The following is a 14,740-nucleotide window of genomic DNA, read 5'->3' as shown; positions in this document are numbered from 1 at the left end:
GAGCCATCTTTTGGAATTAGCTCTCACCTGGTCCAGGTGCTTTTCTTGGAAAAACCCAGGACAGTGGTGGTGCATCCTATGCTCCTCTGGTACCCTATAGTTGGGTAGTCAGAGCACTCACCTAGGATGTGGGACACCCAATTTCAACATCCTCTCCCACTCTACACACACCTGTTTTGAATCAGGTACTTGAAACCAAGTTTCCCACTTCCCATGTGAATGCCCTAACCACAGGGACTTCAGGGACTCTGGTGTGGGTCTCTGTCTCTCCTGTTGAAGCTGTTCCAATTTGTATGAAATTCTTAAATATTAATTGAAACAGGGACTGGACTCTGGGTCTCCTAGGAGAGTGTGCTAATTACTAAGGTATATAATTATTCATTTATTCTCACTCACACCAATAAATGATTATTTATAAAAAGGCACCTACTGGGTTAAGCAGCAGCTGAGCAGGGATTTTGAGTATCCACATTTTGTATTTAGGTGCCTGAAGTGGCAGTGAGGTGTCAAAATCCCTGTGTGGTTCTAAATGTATTTTTGGGTGGCAAGGTGATGGACTGAGAAGTACTGTGGGATGTTTGGGCAAGCACAAAGCGCTGTCTGACCTAGAGCAAGTAATGATGTAAAACAGTGTCTGCAAGTACAATGAACTCCACCTACAGTGGGCATTGCTTGCCCAGACACTTTGGATACAAGCCAAATATTTATATCACAATTTCTTTATGGCTTGGACTATCATTTAAACATATACAGAAGATATTTTTCCCATTTGTTTTCCTTATCCTAGTTTCATTTTGCAACATCTTCCTCCACCCAATGGCCTTATTCTTTATTTCTGTTCCTCAGCATCGTCCCTTCACCAGCAAAGCTTGTTTACCTCACAACTACATAGCTCTGTATTCTGACCTCTCTTTCTCTGCTGTTCCGATCAAGTGATTCTGCCCAGATATCTCCTCACACCCTACTTGCATTCTCTGCCATATCTCTCTCTGCAGTTGTGGTTAGATTTCCCTCTTCTACTGATGGCTTCACTTTTCTTCAAGGTAGCCACTTCAAGTGCACATTGAGTCTTAACTGGTTTGCAATGAATGCTGTCTCAAAGTTGTTGGAAAATCAGTTGATGATTCTGTGTAGTAGTAGCTACATGTGAACTAATTCAAGTAAATCAGTGTAAACATTTATTTTTGCATCAGTATGTTTTATTTTAATACTTTTTACAACTTTTTCTCCAAATCATTTGTATTCTTCGATGTAGTTTATTTGTGTCCAAATTGTGTACATTATCCTCACTGTATTTCTACATGCCCCTTCAGTTTTGAGGATTTGACTGGACAATGATTTCTTCCACGTTGAATATGTGCCTGGATGCTATGATAAGCACCATCAAAATAAAGCTTCATGAACATTTTCTGATCCATTTTTTGTGTTTATTCCCCAGTATCTGAAGAATTCTTGATTTAAAATAAGATATAGACATTAATGTATATTGATATGCTATAATTGATGTCATTTTGATGTGTTGCTGTATGTATATTAAAATCAAAATAACTTATTAAAAGATACAATAATACAAGATTGGGTAAGACTGAACAATGAAGGGTGCATTAAATTGTTCATTCTTCCATTATGAATTTAATTGTAACAGATCAATCACCTTAAGGGAGCATCAACACTGAGAATTCCTTTTTTGTTTGTCTTCATAATTATTTAACTTGAGGGGCCAGTTCCTCTCTTGATGCAAAGTTAGTGCTATAGTTGCCACTTTTGCACTGCTAACAAAATAGCAAACCATGTGTGAGCTGGATTCCAGAAAAGCAGCTAATGTTCCCACTCTACTCCTGGGGGAATTCTGCACCACTGTGCATGCACAGAATGTATGTCCTCCACAGATTCCTTTTGCTTCCCTGCAGAAAAATGACTTTCTGACTGGGAAGCCACAAGAGTGGATATGTGACCCTCCCTAGCAGCACGTTTTGGGGGCCCAGAGCAGCCAGCAGAGAGGTAAATCACTGGCACAGGAGGCAGGTCTGGGAAGATTCAGCTGGTGGCTCCTTCCCTGTGCCAGGCTCAGCTGCTAGTTCCAGCTGGGCTGAGGAGGACAGGACTTCCTCTTCCCTTGCATGGCATTTGGGGCCAAGTCAGCCCCACCCCCAGATTTCTCCGCTGGCTGAAGGAAGCTCTGCAAACACCACCCCACCCCCCGCTTCCTACACCCATCGCTCCTCATCTGGAGGGGGAGGGATCCCTGTACAGGGAGATGCTCCCCTATTCGCCCAACCCCCGTGCATCCAGATCCCCTTGTACCCAGACCCTCCTGCCAAGCCTCACCCCCACGCATTCAGAACCCCACCCTTATGAGCCCCACTCCCCCTGCACCTGGACCATCCAGACAAGCCATCCGCACCCAGATCCCCATCTCACCAAGAGCCAATCAACTGCATCTGGCTCCCCAACCCAATGAGCCCCACTCCCCCAGCATTTTGACCTCCATTGAGCTCCCCAGACCCTCCTGACAAGGTCTACCCCTCACACACACACCCAGATCCCTCCCCGCTGAGCACCAACCACCTTCACTTTGACCCCCCCCCGCGGACTCCCATTACCATTGCACCCAGACCCCCCAACAAGCCCCTATGCATTCAGATTCCCCCCTGCACCTGGATCCCCCACTGAGCCACCAGCACCCAGATTGCCCCATACAGAACCCTCTTAACCACACTTGGATCCCCCACACTAAGCTCTCCACACTTGAATCCTACCTTCTTGAGCCTGCCCGCGCACACCTGATGCACCTGGCACAGAAGGGTAGGGTCCTGGTGTGTTTCTGGGACAAGCCCAGTCCTTGCGCTGTGTCAGGGCTCACTGCTGAGCCCTTTTCCTGGGGGAAGCTGCACAGTGATCTCCCACCTCTGTGCAGCCAGTGGCCTGTGCGCTCCAATGCCATGCTGGATTCTCCACGTTTATTTGACAAACAAAATTTACAGAATTGTAAAATATTGTGTGCAGAACTTTTAAATTTTTGGTGCAGAATTTTTAATTTTTTGGTGCAAAATGCCCTCAGGAGTACCATTCACCCTACTCTGCATAGTAGAAAAGAGAAGGTAAGGCCTGAGCCTTCACGTTCCTCTGAATTATATTCAGCTCTACCTCCCCATTTAATAATTCACATCTTTGATAGGCTAGTGGGGTGTCCTATGGTATTCCTTCAGAAATACCTTCTGATGTGATTTCCCTGCTGTCTTTTTGCTTGCGGCTACTTGTTTTAAATGTCTACTTAGCAGTCAGTGCTGGTGTCTATAAACCTTCATAGGTCTAAATATCATATGAATTTCCATTTGTGTGTGCTGATAAGCTAGGGAGGAGGGGAGGTTATTTAGGATTTTTAAATATGTTGTAAAACATGCTTAATTTCACACACTTTTTAAAAAAAATCCTGAGAATCTGCTTTTCTCTTTAAGTGAAAATTGAAAAAGTTGCACAGCCCAAGTTTATGCATCATTGATTGTGCTGTTTTGCTTTGTTCTGCTTTTGAAAGTGTTGAAACAGAGTTGTGACTTGATACAATCTGATAAATTAACTGAATTATAATAAGTATTTTAAAATAAATGAGAACAAGTAGGAAAGTCAGTTAACAAAGAATGATTCTATTTAAATAGTTAGAACATTGATTTGGTTTATTATTATTTAAATGACAGTAGCATCTAGGAGTTCCAGTTGAGAATCAAGGCTCCATTGTACAAGGCGCTGAACAAGCAAACATGTTAAATAGTTAATTTACTGCAGGATATTTACTAAAGAAAGGTTTTAAAATATTTTTCTACAATTGTTTTTAGCTTTAGACCCTGCTAAAGATCCATGCTTAAAGATGAAATGTAGTCGCCATAAGGTATGCATTGCTCAAGACCAGCAGACTGCTGTTTGCATTAGTCATCGGAGACTTACACACAGGTAAATGATTTAAAGTAAATGTTATTGATTAGTTTACTGTCTTCACTAAGGACTACAACCTGTAAACAAATTGTAAATACTGTAGTTTCTCTGCAACATACCGTATAGGAGGAAATTGAGATGAAGATTTTTTTTAATAGTTATGCACTGATTAATTACTCTGATTGTTGCATATTTGTACATGGTGTGTTATAGGATGTACACATGTACATAGAGTAAGCTGCTGATATAACTACTGCTACGTTCAACGAAATAGTGTTTATACCAATTGCAACAAAAACAATTATCGCAGGAGATAATCTTCCACTGCTGTGATTTCATTGTTTTTAATCTCTTTAGAATTCCCAGTGTTCTTCCCTTCCAAAGGCTACATTATTATACTATTGTTATACTATTGTGTACACATTTGTCTGACTGTACTTGGATAAGGTAAATCCCAACATTTATTTGGTGTACCTTTTTTGCTTAGGTGTAATATTCACCCCCAGGTTTTTTTTGATGTAGTATCATTTGAGTTCTATACCAGTTACACACAATGAGCAAATGTGTGGTACAGTTTGCATAGGGTCAGAACGTGGACTATTTTCCCCCTTGTACTTCTCTTTTGGGAACATATTTAATGTTTTAGCTGTGAAATATTAAAATGTATTTTGTAAGAAGAGCAAACTACTGTACATAGGCCCCAATTTAGCAAAGCACTTGAGTATGTGTTGAACTCCTATTAACTTTAATGGGCCTCAACAACCTGCTTAAAACTAAACATGTGCTGAAGTGCTGAGTTTGGGGCCATAATGATGAAAATGTTTAACCAGTAACATAATAATATTTCTTGGCTGGTGAAAACTATATTTAAGGGGAAAGTATCAAGTGTTTGAGGTAGAGCAGTTATAAACCTATATTCATTAAGGAATGTTCTCAATTTCCTAATATCTAGTCATGCTGAAATATACGCATCTATAGCTGATCAAAGAAACAAGTTAGTATTTTTGTGATGTAAAAAGTAATGTTTTAGACTGTGCAGCCACAATTATTTAACAAAAACTATTTTCAGGGTTATGCTTTTGACATTAACCAATGATGGTGTAAAATTAGAGATTTTGGTATTCAGATTATAGAAATTGAAAGAGTTCTTGTCAAATCACTTTGCTAATTTCAGTTGCATTCAAACCATTGGGGGAAAATATCAAGGCCAGGGTTAGGGTTGCCAGATGCAAAAGGACAAAATAATTGTGAGAAAATATGTTTATATTTCTAAGAGGGTGTTACGTAGAAGAAGAAAAATAATAAATAAAAAAAACTGTGTAAAGTAGATGCTGAAAAGTCCTGAAGACTAGCTGCAATTGCCTACAGTATTTGCATAAATATTTTTTTCCATCTTGAATAAATATTTGTAAAAGGCCTTCTTTCCCCATTGCCCTTGATCTAGTACAGGAAGGTGGGCTTTGGTTCTCGAAATGCTGTCTGAATATAATCAAAACTCATTATGTGAATTTTTAGAATGGTAGAAACTCAGTAGTTAGAACTGAAAACCAGGAAACTTATGTGAACTATTCAGTATTAAGCCAGATCTGTGCACAGAGTGGACCCTACATGCTTCGATCTACCCTTTCTCCCAGAACAGTGGGCCAGCCCTTTCTGTCATGGTGCATCCTCTTCCTGAAGAGGTGCTTTCCATGCAATTTGTGGCCTGACCAGGGTGAAAGTGGTGGAGAGGAAGAACAAAATATATTGTCCTTTTTTCCATTAGGTGAGAAAGGTAATACAGCATTGGGCTCCATCATTCTTTATTTGTTTTTCTTTATGTATAATACATTGTCCCTTCTTTTGAGCATTCCACACATCTGCTCACTGGGACAGCAGTACATAGGGTAGGAGGAGGGAGGAAAGGCAGGGCACTAATGGGGGCCAGCCTCTGTGCAGACCTCTGAGGACCTACCAGGTTTTTGAGTAAGACCCATAGCCTTTTTTCCCAGTAATGTTGTATGGATGGAACATCTGAGAATATATCCTTGCAAAATTTCATCCTTAAGAACCTCCAGTCATGTTTTATTCCTCACAGGTAGGATTGTTTTCCGCCACAGTCAAGGCCAAGATGATCTGTTTCTCTTGTAAAATCTGTGTGGGGGATTCTGGAGAATTAATTCTCCTGGGGAAAGTCCACACAAAGATCCACTCAGATCTTCCCATTAGGGCACATTAGCTCTAGTTTCCGCATTGCCAATTTCCACTGGCTGTTCCAGGAACTATTCCCACTCCTTCAGGGGAGTTGTACAGGAAAAACAAGGCAGCCCTGGGTTGAACTCCTCCCTCCCCACACCCACAGTGTTCTATGGGGCTAGATGGGTGACAATGTGTATGGTTCCCCCTGTCCCCAACCCAGACTCACCCAGTCTCTGACTCTCCCCAGCACAGTTTCTGGGCTGTGTGAAGAAGCCTCTATAAAATGCTGGGGGCATGGTGCTAGTGAGGTGTCGATACTCCCCTGTGCATGTGGAAGTATGGAGATCTGTGTCACGGATGCCCTCTACGTGAAGATCTAATAGGGTGGGATTTGGTCCAAAATGTGTATTTGTCTGTCTTATCTCACTGAAATGCATTGGGCTACTTGTATAGGAGAGGATATCTCCCATAATTAAGGGTTACTGGATAGGAGCCTTTAAGTAATAGTGAGAGAGTGAATAAATAGGGGAAAATATGGCATTACAAATTTTCTTGTGATTTTATCTTTTAAAATTTATTTTCATTTAAATCTATATATGTGAATTCAAAGTTGTGTGAAAGTGTGGTTGTTGCCTTATTTATATATAGTCAAATTATACATAACTTTATATTGCATGGATTTAAGGATGTTGTGAAGTATAACTTTGTTTGAGATAATTTTAATTATAATACCTTAAATGACATATTAACAAATTAATTGTGATATGTTTTATCAAAAAGTAATGTAGCTAGTATGAGACTTCACTGTGCAACAGATCCCTGATAGAGAAGTGCGAGAAGACAAAATGTTAATTATTGATTTTTGTTGATTAGAAAATGAAAATTGAGATTCCGTGGTGTCAAAAATAATAAATATTATTACTTCTCCAGAAGTAAAAACACCTTAATGCATTGAGTTTATATTTTCTGACATAATACATAGGAACCCAGTACTCCTCTCTAACCTGTATGACTACAGTATGTGCTTTCATTCTTCATTCTTATGATACTTTTAATTGGAAACAGGGTCAAATGTTGTATGTAAAAATATTTTAAAAATACTTGCTCTGTGTTAGGGACAAGACTTCCAAAACTGATTTGACCAATATAATAAACTCTTTCATTTTCTCCTATAATAAATGCATGCATTCATTCTATATTTTAGGAGTCTTATTCAGTTGCTCATAATTTTCTATCAGGCTTGTTCTTGTGATATGGTGATATGACACATACAGTTAGCTGATTAGTCTCTTCAGAATGCACTTACTGTGTACATCATCATTAATTGCATCAATGCAAAATTCATGTCATTCTTTTTCTTTTGTTTTTTGTTAAGTAGTTGCCAATGTAGGAATCATATTTGCATTACTCATAGAACATAATTTACACATAGACCTGATCTGCCTGTCATCAATTGCTTTGGAGGACATCTTTTATTTTCTATCCTTTATTGTTGTTTACTGGTACCTTGTTCTCTGATGGAGAAGGCTTTAGAGATGGAGAAAACAGATTCAGCAATTCATCTTTTACAGGTGGAGTAAAGGCATTCTGATCAGAAAATCACCAAAAGAAATCTGAAGAGTGCTAAACATGTACATAATTTTAAGCACAAGTATTGCCATTAGTTTCAATAGGCTTACTACAGAAAACTGTAATATCAAGCTCTTCCATTAAAATTCTTTGGTGGATTGGGGCCCAAATACATATTTATCAAAGTAAAAATATTTAAACTCAGCTTGTAGGCAGAAAAGGAGGAAAAATATCTCAACAGCATCTTCCCCTACTTTGACAAATTTCCCTTTTGTTTTTATCTCATATGTGTTCAGCTGCAGGAGGCATTTTACAAATGAGGGCACATTCAGTTGAAACCTTATCATTGTAAAGACCATTCTAAGCTTTGACTAGTGACTGCAAGGAACTGGCAAAGTGCCAAGTGATGAGTTGCTCAGTAACATTTTAGAAACATGTTTCCAGAACATGTAGATTGAGACACAGAATGTGCACACTGTTTTGTGCTAAACATCCAGATCCAGCATCATCTGGGCTTCTTGGATGTTGTGGAGCATAGTGAGCAACCTTACACTGACTGCTCTTAATGGAGTCTGATAAAACACAAAAGCCTTGTTCTCCTCTTGCATAAGCATAGAATGATTTAACCAAAAAAGATCAAATACAATAGCCCTTTTTGTAAATGAGGTATCCATGTACAGAACTGTTAGATGCACACCATTTTGTTTCTTAGATTGAGCCTTCTGCATTACGTTGTAAAGGCTTGTTTGTTAGTTTGTTTTTAAATCATAGCCAGGTCTTTTTTTTGTTTAGTTTTATTGGCAGATCCAACGGTAGCACTTCAGGGTGGATCATTTGGACTACTTTAGGATATCGAGGGTGGTTTCCAAGGTGATTTTCTGTATCCGCTCAAGTTTTTAAATTGCCACCACCCTATTCTGCTTCAGAAAAGATGGATCCCAGCTGTTCATGCTGTGTGCTGTGAATGGTGGTGAACACACACACACACACACACACACACACCAATTTTCCTCACAGGGTTGGGGGCTAGATGCTCCTAATCCCCCATCCACTCTGGCAAATTTTGAAGTAACTTTCTCTCTTTTTTCAGTTATTTTAGAATTCAGAGTAGCAAGCAATAGTAATATAATGTAAATGCTCAGAATCCACTTCTTTTGTCCCATAATTACTGATATGTAGGAGGTCCTCAGGGAAATATTGTATAATAAAGGGGCATAACTTAAATAAAATTTATGAACGCCAGACAATGTGTATATCTTTATCATCATCTCTCTCATTCCATTGTCTAACTTACATTCTTCTCCATTCCCTTCCTTTTTCCTCCATTTTGTGTACTGTTTTTTGTTCCTTTTATGATTCTCTTCCCTTTTCTCCTTTTTATTTCTTTGAAGAAAACATCTACTTTTCTTTTACACATTCACACCTATTCTCGGTTGGCCTCCACCTTGTCGGCTCTCATGTGGTCTCTTCAATCTTTTTATTTGCTTCTTGTGATAGTTTTTCTTGTGCTCAGTCTCATTGCGCTGTCACCTTTGCCATCACCTGTGTTCCATTGTTTCTTCAAGGTCTTCCCATGTTACTTTAATACCAATACTTAGCATTCATATGGTACTCTACAGATTTTTATTAACCAGTAGGCACCTGTGATAAATAAGTAAGAATATCCATTTAAAGCATGCAGAGAGTTGTTTTCTTGAATGCATAGAGGACAAACATGAACATAGATGAAAAATTAATTATCTCAAGTTCAAAGTATGACCCTGAGGAGCAGGGCCAACACTGAAAAGGATACCGCATAATACAGTAGCTTATAACTATTTACTAGTTGTTTCCTTATCACCAAATTCATCTTTCTTACCTTAGAAGAAAAGCTGAATAGTAAGAAGTCAAAATATGGAGAGAAAAAAGCAAGAAGTAGAAAAAATAAAACTGGCAGTGCTAGGTATTGGTTGATGTCCCAAATTTTCAAGAGTCTGAGCACCACGTGTAAACATAAGGAAATAATGTCCAGTGAATATTATGGTCATAAAACTGTTACAGCTTCACCTTATAGTTAGAAATGAAAACTGCAATACCAAGCTCTTCCATTAAAATCTGGATGCACTAATGAAATAGTGTTGAAAATGTTCTGGCCCACAACCCATATACATCTCACTTGTGAAGTGCCAAAAGGTAAGCGGTTGCTGCACTCGTTTCCAACTGTTTAAAAGTAATACAGCTATGCCCTAAGCCCCAATAAAAATTAATAGCAATGAAAAGTGAACTAGTACAATCAAATAGCAAAATGGATAGCAACTCCCCACATGACAGGAGTAGCATTATATCGGATCGCGTTATATTGGGTTAGAGGTATATTGGAGTTGGGAAATGTTCAGAAAAGGGCAACAAAAATGATTAAGGGTATGGAACAGCTTCCATATGAGGAGAGATTAATAAGACTGGGACTTCTCAGCTTGGAAGAGAGAGAGATATGATTGAGGTCTATAAAATCATGACTGGTGTAGAGAAAGTAGATAAGGAAGTATTTACTACTTCTCATAACACAAGAACTAGGGGTCACCAAATGAAATTAATATGCAGCAGGTTTAAAACAAATAAAAGGAAGTATTTCTTCACAGAATGCACAGTCAATCTGTGGAACTCTTTGCCAGAGGATGTGGTGAAGACCAAGACTATAACAAGGTTCAAAAAAGAAATAGATAAATTCATGGAGGACAGGGGCTGGATCACTTGGTGATTACCTGTTCTGTTCTTTCCCTCTGGGGTATCTGGCACTGGCCACTGTCGGAAGACAGGATACTGGGCTAGATGGACCTATGGTCTGACCTAGTAGGGCCATTCTTATGTTCTTATACAATACTAAAATAAGATATGTCTATGCAAAACATGAAATAATGAAAATGAAACTGTAAGCAACTCTAGTGTAATTGTGTCAAGCTGTAATCCCAGAACCAGCCTGTTAATTACTGGGAGGATCAGTTCTCTCCGACTGTTGTAAAGTATATCCCTTTCTGTTATGTGCTGATTAACCATTGCTAATTAACACTTGCTTAGTAAATGTAATCAAGCTAGCTATTTCATAAATTCAAACCACTAAATACATAACTAATTAGACATATAACTGTATCAATCATTGAATTACTGATTAATTATTTACATACCCATCGGCCCAAAACTTTTCATGGCTACTCAGGGACAAATCCTGAATGCGATGTCTGGACCAAGAGTTGTAATACTCCCCCTATGAGGTTCATGCATTTCTTTTTTTAAGGTTGTCACACAGTGACATGAGCAAATTAATTTAACAAAGCATGCCAAGAATACCACATTTATTAAAGATGGCAAAATCGGTTTTATCTAATCTATCCCTCTGCCAGGATGGGATATAGTCTCCTGATAGATTTTATGTTAAAATTGATAAACATTTGATCTTATTCCAAATGCAGAGAAGATGCTACATAATGTATGGAAATTTCAGATTGCTATATTGAGTCAAATCATTGGTGCCTCTAGTTCCTTATCATGTCTCAGAACCCTGCCTCCTGCCAGTGCCTTAAAAAAAAAAAAATGGAGGCAAAATGGGAAGGGGGAAAAAAATCTATCTACTTATTTATATGATCCTTATTACCATAGTATCTAAAGATATATGAAGTACTTTAACATGAAGAAACATTCCTTTTCAACTCAGAGGTGATCAGCTTTGTTCCTTGAGGCATGAGATTTTGTTAACCTTGTCCATGATGGATGCTGTGACAAAACCTAAAATAAATTTCCAAGTGCTACAGTACTGTAATAGTAGTTCTACTGCATTCAATACTCAGAGTGACAACACTTACTCTGTTTCTACTCTGTGGCACTACATGGCTAAGAAGGTGATGTCTCCAGAGTTAATAAATTATTGACCCCAGATGGCTGAGATGGCTACCAAGTAGCTGAAAAATGTTGTTATAATATACTTCTTTTCTGGACAAAGCATTTTTACACACATTAACTCATGCTTGTAATACCCATTTGTGCTAGGTAAATAATATCTTAATTTTATGTATGTAGAAATTGACCTAGGGAACGAAGTTTTCAAAAGCACCCTAAGGGTCATTTAATTTTAATGGGGCTTCGGGTCCTAAATCACATAAGCACTTATTAAATATTTCATCCTCAGACATTTTTTTCAAAAGTGACTTAGACACTTAAGAACCTAGCTCTTGTTTAGGCATCTTGAAAATGTCACCCTCAATATTTGGCTAGCCATTGGTCAATTATATATTCCATTTAAAAAAAAAAACACCCAAAAACCTGTGTTAGTGGAAGTTAAGTTTAAGGTTTCAGTTGTGTGGAAAACAAGAAATTAAATATAGAGTTGCAGTAAGGTTTTGTTGCCAAAGTGGAAAAGAATAAAAATGAGAAAGTAAATTTGATATCAGAAGTGGGATACATTTTTCTTAAAAGTCTGAACATAAGAATGGCCCTACTGGGTCAGACCAAAGGTCCATCTAGCCCAGTATCCTGTCTTCCAACAGTGCCCCAGAGGGAATAAACAGAACAGGTAATCATCAAGTGATCCATTCCCTGTCACTCATTCCCAGCTTCTGACAAACACAGGCAAGGGACACCATCCCTGCCCATCCTGGCTAATAGCCATTGGTGGACCTATCCTCCATGAACTTACCTAGTTTTTTTTAATCCTGTTATAATCTTGGCCTTCACAACATCCTCTGGCAAAGAGTTCCACAGATTGACTGTCCATTGTGTGAAGAAACACTTTCTTTTGTTTGTTTTAAACCTGCTGCCTATTAATTTCATTTGGTGACCCCTAGTTATATTATGAGAAGAAGTAAATAACACTTCTTATTTACTTTCTCCACACCAATCATGACTTTATAGATCTCAATCACATCCCCTCTTAGCCAACTCTTTTCCAAGCTGAAAAGTCCCAGTTTTATTAAACTCTCCTCATATAGAAGCCGTTTCATACCCCTAATATTTTTTTTTACCCTTTTCTGAACCTTTTCCAATTCAGATATATCTTTTTTTCCTATATGGGGCGACCACATCTGCATGCACTATTCAAGATGTGGGTGTACCATGGATTTATATGGAGGCAATATATGTTCTGTCTTATTATCCATCACTTTCTTAATGATTCCCAACATTCTGTTGGCTTTTTTGACTGCTGCTGCACATTGAGAACTATCCACAGAGAACAATCCACAATGACTCGATCTCTTTCTTGACTGGTAATAGCGAACTTGGACTCCATCATTTATATGTATAGTTGGGATTATGTTTTCCAATGTGCATTACTTTGCATTTATCAACATTGAATTTCATCTGCCATTTTGTTGCCCAATCACCCAGTTTTGAGAGATCCTCTTGTAGCTCTTCACAATCTGCCTGTTATCTTGAGTAGTTTTGTATCATCTGCAAATTTTGCCACCTCACTGTTTACCCCTTTTTCCAGATCATTTATGAAAAAGTTGACTAGGACTGCTCCCAGTACAAACCCTTGGGGGACACCACTATTTTTACCTCTCTATTCTGAAAACTGACCATTTATTCCTACCCTTTGTTTCCTATCTTTTAACCAGTTACCAATTCATGAGAGGGCCTTTCCTCTTATCCATTGACAGCTTACTCTGCTTAAGAGCCTTTGGTGAGGGACCTTGTTAAAGGCTTTCTGAAAATCTAAGTACACTATATCCACTGGATCCCCCTTGTCCACGTGCTTGTTTTTACCCCCCTTAAAGAATTCTAGTAGATTGGTGAGGCATGATTTCCCTTTACAAAATCATGTTGACTCTTGCCCAAGAAATTATGTTCATCTATGTGTCTGACAATTTCGTTCTTTACTATATTTTCAATCAGTTTGCCTGGTACTGAAGTCAGTCTTATCGGCCTGTAATTGTTGGGATCATCTCTGGAGCCCTTTTTAAATATTGGCATCCCATTGGCTATCCTCCAGTCATTTGGCACAGAAGCCGATTTAAAAGATAGGTTACAGACTACACTTAGTAGTTTTGCAATTTCACATTTGAGTTCCTTCAGAACTCTTGGGTGAATACCATTTGGTCCTAATGACTTATTTCTGTTGATCAGTTTGTTACAAAACCTCTTCTAATGACACCTCAATCTGGGTCAGTTTCTCAGATTTGTCACCTAAAAAGAATAGCTCAGGTTTGGGAATCTCCCTCATATCCTCAGCCATGAAGACCAATGCAAAGAATTCATTTAGTTTCTCTGCAATGGCCTTATTGTCCTGGAGTGCTCCTTTAGCACTTGATCGTCCATTGGCCCCACTGATTGTTTAGCAGGTTTCTTGCTTCTGATGTACTTAACATATTTTTTGCTGTTACTGAAGCCTGATTAATTCAGGATGGCTTAAATGTTATGTTCTGTATTTAAGAGCCCAAATTGACACCTCTTGTCATATGCAGTAATCAGCTTGCAGCAGAATCGATGCCTGTGACCTAGTGATGTGGAAGTCAAAGAAAAAATTGAATAGATAAGTGCACTTAGTGTGGTCCCCTTCTGTGCTTCTAAGTGGCGCTATACCCAGCGGTCTAAACAGAGGGGGGAGTAGGCTTTATTCACTTGCTCTGGCACATAGAACACATGGTCAAGCAAAAGAAATAAAGAAGAGTCATTGCATATATGTATGGGGAGGATTCAGGAAGGTATTGAGCTGTGTGGTAGACTTGAGGTGGGCTAAAATAAGGATGAAGTTATCTGAAGGAATACAATTAGAAAGATAACTGAGCTGTAATTCTGTGATGAGTATCACCTTAATCGATCAGTCCTTCAGCCCTCATATAGATTGCTCCAGTCACAACACGTCTTCTGTTCTTGTAACCTGGCCTTCCTTCTCCATGCGTGACCATATTTTTTCTACGATAAAATCTTCCCATCTCTTTGGAGGTCGGCTGAGTGGTCGTTTCAGTTCCCATGGGTACCACTCAGTGACAGTTGTAGTCCATCGGTTGTCAATGAGCCTCGCTGTATGCCCAGCCCATCATATTTTATTATGCCTACTCTCAACAACATCATGCACTCTACTCTGCTGTCTGAT

The 14,740-nt window shown here is 38.8% G+C and overlaps 1 protein-coding gene across 2 annotated transcripts in view; it reads left to right on the top strand.

Annotated features, from left to right (window-relative positions):
* The window catches only part of SPOCK3 (SPARC (osteonectin), cwcv and kazal like domains proteoglycan 3), a 386,051-nt gene that overhangs the window by 191,159 nt on the left and 180,152 nt on the right, over positions 1–14,740 (top strand). For both annotated transcript variants that reach the window (XM_073341561.2, XM_073341560.2), the window contains exon 4: positions 3,834–3,948. In XM_073341561.2, coding sequence (XP_073197662.2) covers positions 3,834–3,948 — 115 coding nt within the window. The remainder of the gene's footprint in view (positions 1–3,833; positions 3,949–14,740) is intronic.

The sequence above is a fragment of the Lepidochelys kempii genome, chromosome 4 (genome assembly GCF_965140285.1).
Source record: "Lepidochelys kempii isolate rLepKem1 chromosome 4, rLepKem1.hap1, whole genome shotgun sequence".
NCBI classification, from domain to species: domain Eukaryota; kingdom Metazoa; phylum Chordata; order Testudines; family Cheloniidae; genus Lepidochelys; species Lepidochelys kempii.
The sequence above is the reverse complement of the archived record's forward strand: the minus strand, read 5'-3'. Positions and strand labels throughout refer to the sequence as shown.